The 19,028-nt window shown below is 51.4% G+C and overlaps 1 protein-coding gene across 1 annotated transcript in view; it reads left to right on the top strand.

Annotated features, from left to right (window-relative positions):
* Window positions 1-10,534, top strand: part of LOC144145002 (uncharacterized) — a 39,654-nt gene extending 29,120 nt beyond the window's left edge. Inside the window, exons 3-4 of the mRNA XM_077676501.1 lie at window positions 8,459-8,595; window positions 9,464-10,534. Of these exons, the coding sequence (XP_077532627.1) occupies window positions 8,459-8,595; window positions 9,464-10,534 (1,208 nt within the window). The remainder of the gene's footprint in view (window positions 1-8,458; window positions 8,596-9,463) is intronic.
* The last annotated feature ends 8,494 nt before the right edge of the window (window positions 10,535-19,028 follow it).

Genomic DNA, 19,028 nt, shown 5'->3' with positions numbered 1-19,028 from the left:
ACACCCTGAAACGAATCGGATGTTGTCTCGCAGTTAGCATCGTATACCTGCGTTTATTTTTTGAGAAAGTAGTTCTTTCAAGCGGAACTAGGGGCTTTCAGGCCGCTACTGATGCTGACACGCATGTTGCTACGGGGGCCCGATCACCGTCTCGTCCGCCATTGCCGTTTTCCGCAGCGCCACCTGTAGGGACTAGAAAGAGCGGATAACTGCGCGCTCTCTTGGCACAAATCACCAACGAGACTTTAGTAAGGCGTCGCTTCCGAGCAGTTAAAGCACATTTTAAATGCAGAGCATTTCTTAGCCTCGCCTGTTCCTGCGTCGGACGGTGTCAACAGTTTCGCGTCCGCAGCAGGTGCGCCTCTCCTTCCCTCCTCTCTCTCAACAGCAGCTGGCGCGCGCATGCGTCGTAGTCAGCCCGTTCGCTCCGTCGCGGTCTCGGCGTAACAGGTGCGTGATAGCAGCGCGGTGGGGTGTGGAAGGGCGCGCGCTGCTTGCGCATGCGCGCTCTCCCCCCCGTACTGCTCTCCCTCTACTGCGCGCGCTGCAAATATAGCGGCTAGCGGTCGCTCGTATTTCAGTCACTGCGTTGCTCCTTCCTTCCTTGGTTGACGCTCGTGCCCACGTTTACTCGTGTCTGCTACTCCAGCATCACGGAAGAAGTGATGGAAGCAACACTGCCTTCAATCAGTACTGAGGCCCCAATGCTCTGCATTTACTCGTGTTCCCCTCGCGGGAAGGCGCGGGAATTTTTAGGGATCCCCACGACTACAAATTTTGATACTCACTGGCATTCTTATTGCAGCTGAGAACCCGCCGCGGTGGCTCAGTGGCTAAGGCGTTGCGCTGCTGAGCACGAGGTCGCGGGTTCGATTCCCGCGGTCGCGGCGGCGGCTTTTCTGATGAAGGCGGAAGGCAAAAACGCCCGTGTGTACGAGATTTCGGCGCACGTTAAAGATCTCCAGGTGGTCAAAATTAATCCGGAGCCCTCCACTACGGCGCGCCTCATCGGCTGCGTTGCGTCGGCGCGTTAAATCCTACAATCAATCAATCAATCATTTACAGCTGAGAGCGTAACGCCAGAGTGTTGTCCGCATTCTTGACCTCGTTTGGATGCCAATGTCACCCAGTGGGGATTTGTTCAAGACATCGGATCGACATAGCTGTTCCAGAACCTTTATCAAAACTAAATCCGAGCTGGAACGAACATTCTCGAAACACGCCTGAGCCCAAGCAGGAACCGAATAGTCCTGAAAACAAAATGAAACAAAAATACTTCACACTGAGTGTTGAAACATTAATCGAGGTATATTATGTGTATGCTTTTTTTGCAGGTAACAAAACCGCTTACGAAGACGTTCCACTGTTTTTAGTGTTATCAGTCGTGCGAATAAACTGAGCTTCTGTGTCGGCATGTCGGCTTATATAAATAAAAGTGAGCCACCAAGAGCGAGCATTGGCGCTCGCCAGGCAAATATAGAGGCAGTTTTGTGAGTACATACAGGTAACCATGTTTAGAACTTTCCTTTATTTATGCCTGCATCTCTACAGGTGCACCAGCGAAAGTAGGGGGAGGAGGTTGTGGCCTCTAGCTCTGTGGGCCGGAGTTTGTCTGTCCTCAATGGCGGAAGACACAGATACAAGGCTACGGGCTGTACTGCACTGAGCTTTCGGAGCGTGCAGTGTTGAGCTCTGCGGTATTTAAAGGCGTCCTAGCAGGCTTTTGAAATGCCGTTGCTGTGTACGCGGATGACATCGCCCTGCGGGCGATGTTTTCACGTACACAGAAGAACAGGTATCGAATGGTGGGCTAGCAAGCTTTATTTGTTGGACTATAAGGAAATCTAACTAGAGTGCTGGACTATTTTGTGCATCGAGGGGAGCAACATGATGCAAGTGACGCTTCCATCATCTTGACCGGAGAGGTTTGTAGTACGACTGTTAGAATAATTGAGCTCATAATATTGAAAGACAAGTGAGCGCCGATTATGTATTCCTACTAAACTCCGTAAATAATGATTTCGCATGCGTAAGTTTGATGCCGTCAATAAAGTTTAGTGTCTGCCAAGCAAGTCATTGCGAGACCTTCTTGCTCTTATAAAGTACTAGATAGTTTTTCTTCCCATATGTAGTATTTCTGCGTAAACTGTGTAATAATGCCGATGGTAATGGTATTAAAATGTTTAAGAATAATATCTATGCATTAAAGCATACTCTCGCTATAGTTACTGATAATGTCCCACTTTTCTTTTCCTCTTTGTAGTCTATACATGTGGTGTTAGCGGGCACGTGCAAATAAAGCTGCATTAATTATTTTTTAAATTAAGGTACAATAAACTATAAACAACGTGCAACGGGTCGTGCAACTGTCGCAGTGATGTCGCAAGGCGTAGCGAGTAAGGCCACAAAGCAGCAAAGGCTCAGAAGGCGTTTTGCTGGTGCGCAAGTTTCCTGCGAATCTCGCGCATGCCGGACCAGTTTATGCGCAAGTTTTTGAGAGGAGGGCTTCATTCGAGAGTACTGTGCCTTCCCGGCTCCAAGAAAAAGCTTCTTCAGAGTACGTACAGTCTTTGTCAAAATTTTCTAGGCCATGTCAAAAGTGCATAAGGCACAACAAAAATTCTAACTACAAGCTATACCTCTCGAGCGATGCTGAAACGTTTCATGCCAGACAACGGAAGAAAGCGCCTTTCTCTCTCACTGTTATACAATTACAGTTAATTGACATTAAGTTTTCGCTCTGCATTCTTTGTGGGCCAGAAACCCTTGGCGTGGCCTAGACAATTTTGGCAAAGACTGTGCGTATGTATGTATGCGACAACGGGTTGTCTCCTCGCGGTATAGCATGACCTCCTCATATGCAACTCAGGGACGACTCGGTCCTCATGTACCCGAAAGTGCGGAATGATGTTCCGGATCCCGCTCGTACAGGGGTCACTGGTAGTGGTTAGGGTCACTAGATAAGGTATACGAGTACTGCCACATGGGGCACGCAAGTCATAAGCAGCGGCCATTTTGGTGTTCATCAGTATTGCTGCTTCTACTGCCTCACCGCTAACTTTAGCCGTGTCGTTTGTTTACGACACTACCAAAGATGCAGCAAAACGCCATCTTCGGACGCAATTCTACTGCCGAAATGCCGCTACACGCGTTAACTTTGATTCGCGTTCGGAACGATGTCAGTCGCGCGCAGCCGCACAGCAGGCACGACAAGCTATAGGTCCACCCCAGTTGACTGATTGAAATGTGTAAACAACAAAGTGGCGGCGCCCACGAATCGTCGCAGTGTAAACAAACGTCACGTGAAGCGAACTGACCAAGAGTCATGGTGGCGGCACGGAACAATAGGAGAAAGGAGTGCTCATACTCCGTAACCTTATTCAGTGACACTAGTAGCGGTCATCCCGGTTCCGCTAATACGGGCAAGGAGCGAGGCATATGACTCGAGAGAGGGACGGACACACGATCACCCTCGTCAGGGGGAACAGTGACGGTTGAAGGGTGGGGATCCTTTGCTCGACGAGCCTTGTGGACTCGCTCCATCGCATTTAAGAGTGCGCGCGTGTTTGCCCGCGTATGAATGCACCTGACAATCGCTTCTTGTGTGCGCGATTTCCTTTACGTCGCTTCTGCCTGTATACCGTGTTTTCTGTACGCCCCAAAATTACCTTTACTAACACCTGGTCGGCTCAGCCCGCTGTTCTGCGTGCCTTCCCACGAGCACTGTGTGCTTAGGTGTGGCAGTGAACCGCTGTGCCACTGTGATGAGCAAAAAAAAAAAAAAAAACTGTCTACCTGCCATCGTATTCTGTACTCCTTACCGGTTCGTGCAGGAGAGGAATTTTTCGGCTTTTTTTTTTGCGTCATACGAAAAATCAACGTGAACTCTTGTTAAACAATCAGTGTACCTATATGTATGCCAATAAACCAACATTAATGAGAGCAGCGTCACAAGAGCGTGCCGAGCTGCACGCTGAAAAAAAAAAAAGTTCTTTGAGCTTTTGTTTTTACCTTTGTTTTCTTCAATTAGCAGTTTAACGTAAAATACGTTTTCGTGCGCGGTGAATGGAAAAACACCCGGGCTGTCTCTACTTACGTGAAACCTGGGCAGGGGCGAAAAATGCGGTGTGTAAGTGCATTCAAAGATTGTAGCTAGGTCTCTCTTTTGCCACACGGCGCGCGCGATATATGCGACATCCCAATTACGAAGACGGAGGAGAAGTGAAATTCGAAATGGAGCAAATTTTAACGTTAAAGCGAGTGCGGAGCTACCGGAGGTTGATCAAACCTGTTCATATGCCGCCAATCCACTGCCGCCCGTATATCTTACTGAATTAGCTGGACTGGTCTCGTAAGGCGGGGCCGTACTCCCGACTAATCATCCGCACTGACTCAACGCAAGCCATACATGACATTCGTCGCGTTGCACAATCGACATCCTTCTCAGATGCCATTCATCGCTTGGCAAGAAGCACGGTGCTGCGGATACGCATCGAGTGGGTGCCCCGTTCGTCTGTGCCTGGCAATACGGAGGCAGACTCAGCTAGCCGCCCGAGTAGGCTCCGGACAGCGAAGTTTGCTGCGCGAGCGCAGCGCCAGCCGCGACATACACGCGCAACTCTGGGTCGGTCCCGCCGCGCCGACCGCCTTCAGCGCCAGTGAACGCAACTTAGCAAAAAACAACCCGCCGCGGTGGCTCAGTGGCTAAGGCGTTGCGCTGCTGAGCACGAGGTCGCGGGTTCGATTCCCGGCCGCGGCGGCCGCTTTTCTGATGGAGGCGAAAAGCAAAAACGCCCGTGTGTACGAGATTTCGGCGCACGATAAAGATCCCCAGGAGGTCAAAATTAATCCGAAGCCCTCCACTACGGCGCGCCTCATCGCCTGCGTTGCGTCGGTGCGTTAAACCCTACAAACAAACAACAACAACAACTTAGCAAAAAACGTTTGTTATAACGTTGTTTGCGCGTATATGTACTACATAGTGCACCAAAGTCATGCAAAGTGATAAACAGTCGAGGGAAGCCTCCAAATAAAACGGGGCACTGATAAAATGCTGTCGCCTCGCTGCCGAGCCGTAGGCTAGCACAACTGGGAAGTATGTGTTCAAGGCTTTGCGTTCTCCCGCGCATTCTTCTTCTCTGTCTTTTTTTCGCAGATACCGAGCATGGTTACTGAATCTTGAAAGGCCCACATTAAGCGAGCGGATTACATGCTGCCGTGGTGTACGATCAGCTTGTTAGTAGGCTGGTTATAGGCGGTCAATACACATAATTGCGCTCTGAATTTGGTAACAAAGAGGGCCCCCAAGCACAGTTATAACATTGTAGCTTTATCACCCAGCGGTTCTACTCTGCTTCATCTAATATTCCACGTGCTTATACCGCCGAATTAAATAAATATAACCACATATGGGGCGCGGACACTTATAGGCGTTCATGTTCCTAAATGTTTCGCGAGCATTTGGATAGCATGATAAAATCACCGCCTCTTGCAAAAGAAACGAAGAAATTGTTGTCTAAGCCACTGAAAAGCAAAAAAAAAAAAATAGAGCTAAGACGTGCCGCAATCAAAGTTGGAACAATATGTGCACGGGAAAAAAAATTTTGCGTTCGGGGAGGAGGAGGAGGAGGAAGACAAACTTTATTTATCCCATCCGTTGTGATTGCGGTCACTCCGGACCAGTGAAAGGTGTACTCAGGGAACTAAATTTTTTCTCCCGTGACTTTTGTTGCAAAAGTGTTGACGGTAATATAAGTGCTACTATTCCTTCCTAACGGAGGTCTCCTGCCGAACCCCGTTGGCGTGGAGAGAAAAAAAATACCCGAATATGAATATTCCGTAATTTATTCCGATACGCCTATTAGATGTTCTGCTTACCCCTCCCCATCCCATCCCTGCCCAAAGGAATTTCTTGTGATAGCCTTCTCGTGATGAGTTTCTTTTTTGGGGGCGTGTTTACTTATATGCAACTAACGTATACTGGGCTACAACTGGAAGCCCAAAAGTTTCTCGCGAAGCGGGCACTTATATATTAACGTCCGCACTTTCGCTATACCCCAACAAACGTGAATTTCATACTGTTACATGTATGGAGCATCACATTCGGATCAAAGACCTATATGTAACTCCCGTGTGGTCCAGTTAGTAGTTCTGCAGTCGCATGCAAGTGCACTCACATGGATGGAATACCCCGCGCGGAAACATCGCGCAACGTCTGATATATTTGCAGACAAAGCCTCCTCTTTTTCGGAGTCAACAATGTAAATTACGTTTTCTTTTTAAGCGAAACATGCTGATCTTGAGAAAGGTTTGCCCCGCAGGCAGGCTGTACAAGCGTTTCTCTTCTGAGAATCACGCCTATGCGGCCTTTATATGCCTTCTCATACGCGAGTTCAACCGAATAAATATTTCTCCATTCACATGCACTATGTGGCAGGATTACTTTACAATCTCGTATTTCGTTTAAGCCCAAAAGGGGCGACTAATATGCTTAATCCGCGCTGCAAAAATAAGAGCGCCCCCGAGCCAGCAGCGTACCGGCTTGCGGGGACCGACCCAGTGTTGCGCATACTGCCGAAGGGGGCGCTGGGTGTCGCGGGCTCCGTGTATGCGGCCGCTACTACCTTTCCCCGAAGACGCTCACGGGCACCTGGAACGAAAAAAGGAAAACCTTCGGCGCACCACACGAGCACTCGTATCACCGTGTGGTTCAAACCTATCTGGCGACTTAACTCGCCGAGAGGAGGTTGCGCTGCGGAGACTACGCGTTGGAGTGGCCCTTACGCCGTCCGTGACTGCCTCCTGGCCATCGCAATACCGCGGCCCATACGGATCCACCTGTCCATTCTGCGCCACTGCCTTTGGGGGCGTGAATGTGCAGCACCTGCTCTGGGCCTGCCCGGGATTGAATCAAGTTCGCCTGCGACACCTTCGTTCAACCGGTCTCCACCCTGGCCGCCCTCGCTGACCTGCAACGCTGGGTGCATGGACCATGTCACCGACAACTCCTAAACTTTATACACGAAACTAACTTGTTCGTGTTTCCGTGAGCGCCTACATCTATTATGCCGCAGGGCAAACTTTCGAATTAAAAAAAAAGAAGCAAGCAAGCAAGCGCGAACGAAAATCTAGTGTCCCGGTGTGTTCTTTAATTTAGTACGCGTTTTTGCCCAAGGAGATGAAACGTTCTAACGCGAGGCGTTGAGAAACGACTGTGTTGGTGCCTTAGTACCGTGACCGCATGAGAATAGGACAATGAACGACGACGACGACATGAGACGCCGACAGCCAGAGCCCCTAAGGTGCTATCGCCCCTACAAAAAAGTGTTGTGACCTTCTCCCCCCCCCCCCCCCCCCCCCCCAAAATAAAATAAAGCGACCAGTGAGTGCAACCACTTTATTTGGACGTTTTACGCAAGCCTCAGCCGCTAATGGTTGGGCGCCCGTCCGGTGGGAGGCAGCAAAGTAGAGGGTGGGGTGCATGGCATGCAGTAGAGTGCCATGGACGGGGATAGGAGTTTGTTTGCAGCCGGCGAAAGGCCGTCACCTTGGCTCTGGATAGATGGGGTTGCGGTGGCGGGAACTGGAGTCATTCGTGGTGGTATTGGGGGCAGTCCATGTATGTAGTAGTAAGTGGAGTGAGCCTGTGTACGCGACGGGACTGCGTGTCTCCGCCCTCTTGAGAAACGGCAGCAGGGTTTGTAGTAGGGCAAGTTGGCACATCATTTAACGAAACAGCGCGATACACGGGACAAAGGGAAGAAAAGACGACACAAGCGCTTGTGTCATCTTTTCTTCCCTTTGTCCCGTGTATCGCGCTGTTTCGTTATTTGAGAAACGGCCCGGTGGATATGAGCGTGGGCAGCGCCGTGTGCCTCCTCGTTTCCCTCAAAGGACTAGTGTCCAGAGGATCAGATGATGGGTAATTACTCAACAGACACTGCTTGCCGGAAGTGCGCCCTCCTTCCTCCACGGCCACTCACCTCTTTTTGCTTGGTACCAATTCATGAAGTACGGCCTAACAATCACGACCGAGTCGCGTGACATTTTTTAAGCTCACTAGCAACCTACGCCCAGCCTCAGGGGGGAGGTCGTTTGATCTCAACCTCCTAGAGCGCGGAGCCGGACATGGGTCGTATTAATAAACGTTTACTCTCTCTCTCTTTCTCTCTCTCTCTCTCGCAAATTCGTGCCAGGCCGCTAGCTACCTGATGCCCCCTCCGCCTTCCTCCTTTCCACTCCCCCTCTCACCATTCTCAACAGCTCCGGTACATAAAAACATACTCCCGAATGTTATCACATTTATACACTTTTCTTGTCAATGAGCATAAATATGGTACCGTTTTTTTTTTTTTTTTTTTTTTTTCATTTCATGGTGGTGCCAGGTGGAGGAGTCGATTTTCAGGCCCTAATCCGTTGCTCTACTTCTGCGCGTTCTTCTGTTCCTCCGCACGCGCAGGGTCATCCCGAAGGAAGCCCTCGATGGACTCTCCCAACATCGTGCACTTCAACTGCAACACCAACGACCTGCACGGAATCACGGATCACGACGACTTCAGCTGCAGCAGCAGCGACGAGGAGAATGACTGCTCGGATGTAAGTAGGTAATTTAGATCCAGGAGGCTCAATAATTGTCTTAAATTGCAAGATCGCATACATCTTCAGCATTGTTGCTGTAAGTGACCCAGCAGATAGAAACGCAGCTTCGTATTGGATGAAATGTATGAGCAGGAAACTATGTCCCCAATCAAAAATTAAGAATTACGCGCGATTTTGCGAGGTTAATTATCTAAAGGTTCGCAAACAATTTCGTTTACAGTGAAACCCGAAAAACTGTGTATATCTTTTTGATCGCTGAGACGTGTTTTTGGGTTGGAATGCTCCTATACGTACATATAACATCTGCAGGTGGTTTAAATTCATCCCCGCCATGTCCTCCCCTCTGAAATTGACTTTTATTGATTGCGCACACTCTCGCGGTTAAATACCATCCTTTACAAAGTTTCGGTACAGATGCACGCCAACTTGAAACATTGGAACTTCCTTATTTACTGATGTCGCTGTATTGGCTCTTTTGCGAGACGCAGCGTCATGGACGACTATGTCACTCAACAGGGGAAAATTTGCTGGACGCGGCAGTTGCGTCGTAACCAATTAAAATCCTGCTTTAGGATTGTGTTTGTATCCGGAGCCACGTTTCAGATTGGTGCATGAATAGTCACCGCAAAGCACGCCGACGCGTGGTAGACCGAAATACACCGCTCTCTAACGAGCAACATTATACGTGACCATGACAGAATATTCAGGATGGCTACCAGAAAAATAGTAATTATTCATGTTTCGGCTCCTGTGGAGAAGGTGACACGTGGGCGACGCCCCGGCATTTCTATCCTCAAGAACCGTGCCGGACACACGGGTTTCCATCGCACTCTTTACTTGACATGCTTATTTTCCGCCAACGCAGGACAGCTGCAGCGACTGTTCTTCTTCGGCGCCATTGAGGAAAGACTGCTGCTGTTGCTGCCAGGTGGCTGAGAACCCAGCCTACGGTCTTTCGGCCAGCCAGCAACGGCAACCCCTGCTAGCGTCCCAGCGAGACTCGGCAGCTTGCCCGGGTGGCACTGCATGCCTACCGGCCACAGGAGAGCTCTCGAGGTGGCGGACGTCCTCTCCCAGGGACTCCCCATTGACGGAGAACGAGGCACCCCTGCCGGCGGAACTACCGTGCAGCCGACCGATCAGTCGGCATAGTTCGCTCGCCAGCACTCAGCTCGGGAGTTCTGCGTTTCGTGTGGTCGTGCCCCGCAGAAGGCCAGCGCCAGAAGTTCCCCGCAGACGGCCCCGGCCCAGGAGACAGCACTCTCCAGTCGGCGACGACCGAGCGAGCAGTCCTCCGCGGGCGTCGTCATTCGACCCGCTCTCGGTGCGGGTTGAGGTCGACCACTGGCCCGACGACGACGGGGTCGTGGCTGCCATGCCCCGCCACGACCCGGTGCCCGAACGAGTGGCCAGCGTCACCGAACTGCGAAGGGCGTCGGCCAAGAGGCCCGCGCAAGTGGCCATGGTGGTGATGCAGTGCGCGCGGCTCCACTTGGGGCTCGGGGCTCCGCAGTCGCTGCTCCCGATGGGCACCTTGGTGACGGCGCTCTACAGGGACCACGAGTGGATCTGTGTACAGACTCCCCACGGCGTGCGCGGCTTTGTGCGGCATACCAGCTGCGCGCCGCTGGGCTCCTTGGCGCCGAAACCGGCGCGGGGCCGCAAGGTGTTGGCCCGCCGGGCGGCGTCCAAAATGTCCTCCGTGTACGGTGGGACCATCAGCGCCGCGTCGAGCGTGGACAACCTGACGCTGCGCAGGAACATGGTGCACCACAGGGGTAACAGAGGCCGTGCCGCAGAAAAGGTGCTCGAAAAGAACATTGACAAACTGGTCTGGGGCAGCGCGGCGGACTTGCCCGGTACGAAGCTGGTGGCCACACTAGAGGCGCTCAAGATAGAGGCCTCTAACGGGAGCCTGAACAGCGCCCGCCAATAAAGAGCCTTCTGCGCGCTTCAGCCCGGTGTAGGAGTCTCCTTATTGCGACCTGTTTTTATGTCTTGAGCCTTGCGCTAAAGTCAGCTTAAAAGGGCCGTGAAGACAAAATACAACTTTGTTCAATTGAAAAGAACCAGCCTTTGGTAACCGAAAAAAAAATGGCGAAGCTTGCACTAAGTTGCGCAAGGCTTGAATCATATATATAGCGAAGCTGGGGGATTTCTTTCTATGTAAGCACTGAAGGACACACCACAACGCATTGCAATAGCTTTGAAATTGTTTATTTACATGAGACCATCGTCGCTCTTCACTGTGGCAGTAGCAGTCATTGTCATAGCCATCCAATCGTCGTCTCCCTCATGCATGACTGGCGGGCCCTGATAGTTTTATCGGCGGGCTTTCACTATTCTTCTAAAGTGGAACGCGTCAGCAGGTGCTAGAACCGGCGGAAACCGGCTTCGCGAACTGGGCGTCTGTAGCGCGAGCTGTCTTGTGCTCCCTTCTTGAGGCGCGGATGCACGTGAACTGTTTTCGAGCACCTCGCGCAAGCCTGGACGACGCCGGGCGCTCCTCGTAAATTACGGGCTCACGCGCTCAGTAGATGGCAAGAGTAACTATGACTCGAGGTTATCTAATGACACCGCACGCATTACGGCCAGTAACAGCTCCGTATTAAAATGGCTGACAATTGCTATACTCCCTAGTGCGAAATTAGTGCGCAGCATGAACTGCAGTCTTCTCGGTCACGCGGCGCATATCTGCTGCGTCTCACAAAGTGATCGCGTGATCAGCGAACGCACGGCGGCGCGCGCTACTCTGCCTTACCTCACAGCGCGTCGCCGCCTCTGAGCATGTTGTAAATTGTGTTTGAACCTCCCGCGAAAATGTCACGTAGTTCGGATGAGCAACGCGACGAGGACGCCGCCAAAGGACCGATGTACGGGCTAAACGTTGGTACGGGCAGCACGTACTGGGCTTCTGTGGCGGCCTCGTCATACTGGCCTCTCTCTTACACTTTCGCCATACTTTCATCCTCCGCTTTCCTGCGGGCTTATATTCAATGGCCTCTTCGTTTTCTGGGATATCTCGCAGCGCGTTGCCACCGGAAAGCACCTCGCGCCGCCTCGGCATGCCGCCCTCCCCCTCCCACTTTCGCAACACTTTCCTCCCGCGTTTTCCTACCATCTTCGGTGTCCCCTTCGTTCGCTCGGTTAAACGCAATAAACATCGAAAAAAAAATGGTCGCCATTCCGCCCTGCGAAATTGGATGTTCAGCAAAGCTGTTGTAAACCACTATAAATGGTGATGGAGGAGGGTATGAAATGTTTCCCGTCATCTCGGTGGGCTTGTCGCTTGCGCTCGGCTACTGTCACTAGATGAAGGTGCTGATTATCGGCAGTATCGGCACTCTTTTCTCCTATTATGGGCGAAACACCTTAGAAGGTCGGGCTGTCGGCGTCTCATGTAGTCACGGTACTGAAACATCGAGACACTCGTTTTCCAACGCCTCGCGTTAGAACGTAACGCGCGTACTAAAAGAACACACCGGGACACTTGTTTTCCCATGCCTCGCACTAGAACGCTTCGTGCTTCAAAAACAGTTTACAGCGAAGCTGTATACCCACGGAGATGCACACGGAGATTAAACCGTTGGGGGTAGACCCCTAAACGGCTTCATCTTCGTGGGCAAAAACGCCAGGGCGCGAAGTCCTTAGACGCCGAGCGCTCAGCCTCAGCATCGAAACAATATTCATCATAACTACGAAACCGCATTATATACATCGAAACCACATCGTACACTTATACAATGCATGCTTTGCAGTGCACCTCCCCAGGTTTCACGTTAGTGGAGATGGTCCGGTTGTTGTTCCGTGCTTCCGCCATGACCATTGGTCAGTTCGCATTACGTGACATTTGTGGAAGGTTCATGGGCGCCGCCATTTTGTTGTTCATGCGTTTTAGTCGGTCAACTCTGGTAGGCTTAGCTTGTCCTCCCTGCTCTGCGGCTGCGCGCGACAGAGGTCGTTCCGAATGAGAATCAAAGATGGGTAGGTAGACGCGTGGGTAGACGGCGTTGCGAGTGAAGTTTGAACACAAGGCGGTTGGGCGGAAATGGCGTTCTGTTTCACTGCGCGCGCTCTGCAAAGGCGGAAAGCAGTTTCAGGGACTTCGGCCACTGTTGGTGCCGATTTCTTTTACCCCAGTAGCAGTGATGACTCCAGGAACGATGTGGATTTTTCAGATTTAGTTCTGATGAAGACTCCCATTCAACAGCCTCACACTTGGCCAGGTGTTGGGGAAAGTTCGTTTTCGACTTAATTTGCGCTGTATTTATAAACAAAACGTGCCTAATATCTGACGACTGCGGTATTAATTTCACGTGTGGGGTCTAGAGAATGTGCGGTGGGGATATCTTACCAAATGCTCCGCGCCGTATCGCATCATCACCTTCAAGATAGCCTGCGCAATTTCAGGGTGTCTAGCGACCGGGAAACCCGGGAAAACAGGGAAAAGTCAGGGAATTTTGAGCCACCGGGAAAAGTCCGGAAATTGTCAGGGAATTTTTCAATCAAGTAGCACCAGTCAGGGAAAACCACTTCGGGGCCTGCCCACACTGTTTTAGAATAGGGGAAACCAGTGTTAGAGTCCCCAAGAAGTTACACGAACGCAACACGTTCTCGAGCGACGAAAGCGTGAACCGCATGAAACGTTTTCTCGGCACGATGTGTGCGAGTGGCAGGCGCCGGCAGCATGGCGGCAGCACCGGCCGCAAAGTAGTGCGGTAGCTCCAACGGCCGCTTTTACCGCTTATTAAAATGCTACTCAAGGCCCAAACGCACTTGCTTGTGCAGGAAAGGAGCCAGAACGAAATCATCGACGCGGCCGTGAAAATACCACGAACGAATCGCGCGCAGAAACTCACCGTGCGGTTCACGCAGCTCGCACCTGGCTTAGGTTGCTGTGTGCACAATTTTTAAAAGGCAGCGCTTTTCGGGAGCTAATCTTTAAAGAACTTCTTTCTTGTGACATCAGGAGCTAGAATTACATAGTAAAAAAAATTCCCGCGCCTTCCCGCGAGGGGAACACGAGTAAATGCAGAGCATTGGGGCCTCAGTACTGATTGAAGGCAGTGTTGCTTCCATCGCTTCTTCCGTGATGCTGGAGTAGCAGACACGAGTAAACGTGGGCACGAGCGTCAACCAAGGAAGGAAGGAGCAACGCAGTGACTGAAATACGAGCGACCGCTAGCCGCTATATTTGCAGCGCGCGCAGTAGAGGGAGAGCAGTACGGGGGGGAGAGCGCGCATGCGCAAGCAGCGCGCGCCCTTCCACACCCCACCGCGCTGCTATCACGCACCTGTTACGCCGAGACCGCGACGGAGCGAACGGGCTGACTACGACGCATGCGCGCGCCAGCTGCTGTTGAGAGAGAGGAGGGAAGGAGAGGCGCACCTACTGCGGACGCGGAACTGTTGACACCGTCCGACGCAGGAACAGGCGAGGCTAAGAAATGCCTGCATTTAAAAGAACATGACATGGTTTAGCATGAACCGCATGCGGCGTTTTCTGCTCGCGAAAATGCGCCGCGCACGTCACAGGCGCGCTGCCGCTGCCGCGGAACCACCCGCACGTTGCGCGCGGTGCTGCCGGCGGCGGCAACATGGTAGCGGCTTCGACCGCGAACCTCGAGCGACCGCTTCTAAGCGCTCTCTAATACCCCTGTCACACGGGCACTTTCAATCGCGATTGAGTCGATCCGGATCGAGCTCAATCCGGATCGGGCACCTGCTACACGGCAGTTTCAATCGCGATCAAGCTCGATCCCGCTCGAACTCAATCCTGGTTTCTCAAGCGCGATCGAGGCTTCCAAGCGCGATCGAACGAAAGCGGCGATACTCTCGTCCCCGCTCAGTAATGGCATAGAATGTGACAACTTCAACTAACGCCACAAATTGTGTCAAATAACTTGACCCAAATAAGCGTGAGGTAATATTTACATAGTTACGTATACCTACGACCGCGCGAAGTTACCAGACGCCGGCCGCAAGTACATGGTTAGCGCCATCTGGCGAACACGAGCGCAACCCGTGCAACTTCTCAATCGCGATTGAAACGTGCCGTGTAGCAGCGGCAGTACGTCGAGCGCGCTTGAAAACTCGATCGCGATTCACTTCAATCGCACGCACGAAGTTGCTTGTGCGGTAAAGGAGCTTTTAATGTGGGCGAAAACGTTACTATAAAACATCATACGCGCCGCTAGTGAAACCGCCCATGCCATACCTGCCCGGGGTGCTAAGCCTAAACGTCTTGGGGGAGCCAGCCGGCTGTCTCGAGCGCTTCGAAACTGCATCCTTGAGGCGCTCGGCGGCTACCCATTGGCGCAAGTCGTCAGGCTCCTCCCACTGCCGCGCGCCACGCGCGTCATTTTCTGAGCGACGCATAAGCTGCCGCGCCTGTGAATCGTCGACGCGGGCGTCAAAAAATCGCACGCGCAACGCCGACGCGCCCGAATCGCGTGCAATAACGCACCATGCGGTTCACGTTACATGTCGAGCCTAGATAATCAAGAAAAAAAAGCAAAAGGTACTCGCTGAAGCGCAACTTCAAGCTTCTATCCCGCAAGACTCTCTGAAGCCGTAACTGCAATGAAGGCAAGCAAACCTCAAGCTGAACGAACTGAAGTTAATCCAAGTGCAATTTGAGAATCAGGGCACTTGCAACAAATGTGTTTTTCCCTACGATAGAATGTGTTTTCTCTACGCTTTTTATTTGCTTCACGGACCATTTCCATAGAATGGCACGTGTTGTATAGGTCAGGGAATTTCGACTAAAATGGTCATGGAAAACATGGAAAAGTCAGGGAAATTGAATTAGGCAATTTGCTAGACACCCTGAATTTGCGCTGCGGAGCGACGCGGGCTGCTTCTCAAGAGGGCTATTTTTTGTTGTTGTAATATCTATTTATTAAACCTATATACACTCCGTGCCTTGACCTTTGTCATCTTGTTTTTTACCGCTGGCGTGATAAGGATTTTGTGTGAGAACACATACAAGCATGCTTGGATGCATATTTTAGAGACCTACTGACTCTCGACTGGCTTCGCGGAGTGGCACAGTCGTCAGGGCCGTTAGGTTCCTGCAAACATCCAGAACTTGGTGCACAGCGTTGATATATATATATCGAATCATAGCTTAGAAACGTAGAAATATTTAGTGCATTTTAGGATTCCTAAAATATTTTTTTAGACTGAGTAAAATCACCTATTTGTGTTTTGTGTATATTTCTTTAGCGCATTTTTTTTTATAAATTGACCCATAAACTCTCAATAACTTCACCGCTCACAAAACTGCTGTTATGTGTCTGAAAGAAAAATCTGCAATCTACAATTTCATGTATAGCAATGCTAAATGTATCCAATAGCTCAAGAGAAAAGTTTTTGGAAGCACTAAAAATCGGCCATTTTTCCGCGATCGCGAGTTAAATCACGGAGACAAATTCTTGTCATGCCTTCAGCTGGTGGCTTTAGTGCGATATGCCCGAACCAACACATTTTCCCACGACTTAAAGCACCATGCGGCACCGTTTAAGCGAACTCAGTACTGTCTCCCTTTCGTTGTGTTTCGCACTACCTGCAGGCTGCCATGGGTGGTACCACATTTCTTCGCACTCATTCCTCCGACGTCCAGAAAGGCTATAGAAGCGGTGAATCAATGAGGCCTGTTATTTCCACGACTTGCAAGCAACCAATGGAATGTTTTCTGCTCACGCGTATGTAGTCACTTTTTGCCTCTTCCCGCTCTCATTCGAGTGCAACCTGCAGAATGAAAACTGAGTGAACATGCGTTTAATCTATTAATACTGGCCCACCTCTGGGCACGGTGTGTGGACCAGGTATGAAATTGTGTGTCAATAGACTTGGCTTTAAAGCTATGCACAAGTTAGGGTAATGCCATAAAAATACTCACTCTGGACATCAAGGGTGCTTTCGATAAGTTTCACACTCGGCAATACTCCCAGGACTCGCATCTCTTGGATGTGGAGAGCACATGTATGAATACGTCAGGGCCTTCTTAACGGACCGTACTGCGACAATTGGTATTGGGTATCTTCGATTGTCCGCATTCACGATTCAAGCAAAAGGCACTCCACAAGGCTTGGTCATCTCGTCCCTATTATTCAATATCGCCATGAAGGTCCTCCCACCGAAATTGCAGTCAATTCCCCTCGTCAAACGCGCTATATGCGGATGACCTTACCGTCTGGACGCCTACTGGCTCCATTGGAGAGCAGCAAGATGCCTTGCAGCAAGCGATTACCGCTACCTTTCACTACCTCCAGACACAAGGCCTCCAGTGCACACCCGAAAAATCGGCTTTGCTGACGCTCCACTCCCAGCTGTCTCACAAATCTGCCGAGGTATACCTGAACCTCAACTGGCCAATGCAGGGCAGCCCATCCCCGATGTCCTCTGCAACTGCGGGTGTTGGGTCTCACAATACCCAAAAACGGCTCTGGACTGCACACAATTTCCCCTCTACATAAAACCCTGTCGCAACTTATGCACCTTCTGCAATGCATCTCCCACCACCGCCGAGGCCTTAAAGGGACCCCGAAAAGCTTTGTGAAGGTGGCAATCAAATGAATTCAGGTGGTAGAACACATAACGGGGGATTTTTGAGCCAAGTGTGAGCCCCATACGTTGTACAGATAATTTGTAAACAATTTTTGAAGATCGCCTTTCTCAGCCGATGAGCGCGACGCCGCAGCGAGCCGACCGCGGCTGACGCAACGGCGACCGCGGGTGACGCAACGGCGATCGCTGCTGACGCAACGGCGAAGGCACCCCCTGATTCGCCCAATCGCCGGCAAGGTCGGCCGCCGGCGGCGTCACTGCCATTGGCTTCCGGCTGCTCTTCCTCCTTCCTGCGCGATCCCGAGGCAAAGGCGGCAAAGGCGGGTCCGCAGTGATCTACGCGAGCCTAGGCGCAGGAATGTAGCTAGCTGCTTTGAAGGAGGCAGAGAGGAAGGAGGAGTCGATCGGCAAGTGGGGAGAGGTGCATTTAATTGCTTCTGGCGCAGCTAATACTGAATGTAGATCAATAATTCCAATGGCATTGCATCGCTATATTGGTGCTACGTGACAATACAGGCCTTTTGTAACTTTTACAGAAGGCTTTTCTGGGTCCCTTTAAAGAGCACGATACCCTACAGATAGTGCAAGCTTTGCTTATTAGCCGCATTACCTACGGAACCCCATACCTTGCTCTCAAAACAACAGAAAAGGCTCGACTCAACATCATGATTTGGCAAGCGTACAAAGCTGGGCTTGTCCTCCCCACTGCCACTGCGACCCAAAAACTACTTGCTTTGGGAGTCCACAACACGTGGGAAGAGCTGCAAGAAGCCCATCTTTCAGCTCAATTACAGTGCCTGCAATTGACTCCCACAGGTCGACAAGCCCTTAAAGCATTAGGACACTACCCGATACCCCCGAGGGAACAACAAAAACGCATCCCTCTAGCCCTGCGAGATTGCATTCGAGTGGTCCCAATCCCCCGAAATATGCACGCCAACTGCGACATTGGCCGCAGGCTTCCCGGGCTCGAGCCCTTACTGCGCGATACGGGAACGACCACAGCGCCCTGTACACCGATGCTACCCGTACCCTGCGCGCACCGGCCACGTAGCCTGTGAAGTTACACATACTGGCCAATGCATCAATGCCGCCACTACTACTGCAACCTCAATCAATGTCGCTGAAGAAGTAGCCATTGCCCTGGCCGCCACTTCCCGCCCTGAACCAGTTACTATCCTCACCGATTTCCAAGAGCCTGCCGAAACTACCAGATTGGCCGCATTTAATTATCAGCCCTACTCATCCTCCAAAACTGCTCGACAACCCCCGATATCTTCATCGTCTGGTCTCCTGGACACGCCGCCATCCCCGGCAATGAAGCGGCTCATGCCGCAGCTCGCGATTTGATACACCGGGCCATTGCTGACGGTGGCCAATGTTTACCTCCTCAAGATCAACCCCACCCGCTGAATGGCTACACGGAGATTTTCGCTCATTACAGGCAAACTCGCCGTCGCCTCCCACCACCACACTGGCGCCTCTCCAGAGAGGAAGCTACAACTTGGCGGCGTCTCCAGACAAATACCTACCCACATCCCACCCGCGAACTCCAAACTTTCCCCCACTTCCCAACCCCACCTTTGAGCAGTGGAGGTGCTTCCCTGGCCAGCCCGGACCCGGATATCCAGCTTAAGCTGGTGACACAAGCATGGACGGCCAGAGTAAGTCAAGGCATCCCAGACTAGGGACGCCTTCCACGGGGCGAGGCCCATTCATCAGCATCTGCTGGATAAATAAAAATATTTTATTCTCTCTCGCTCTCTCTATCCACTCTGTTTTTAAATTGTGATTTTCACTATGCCTGCTTCAAAAATGACAAAACACATTTTTATTGATTAGAAAAACACTCCAGGCCA

Source organism: Haemaphysalis longicornis, unplaced genomic scaffold, assembly GCF_048455015.1.
Source record: "Haemaphysalis longicornis isolate Haplotype H1 unplaced genomic scaffold, Haemaphysalis longicornis Haplotype H1 scaffold_7, whole genome shotgun sequence".
NCBI lineage: Eukaryota > Metazoa > Arthropoda > Arachnida > Ixodida > Ixodidae > Haemaphysalis > Haemaphysalis longicornis.
Note: the sequence above shows the minus strand (reverse complement) of the source record. Positions and strands in the feature narration are given on the sequence as shown.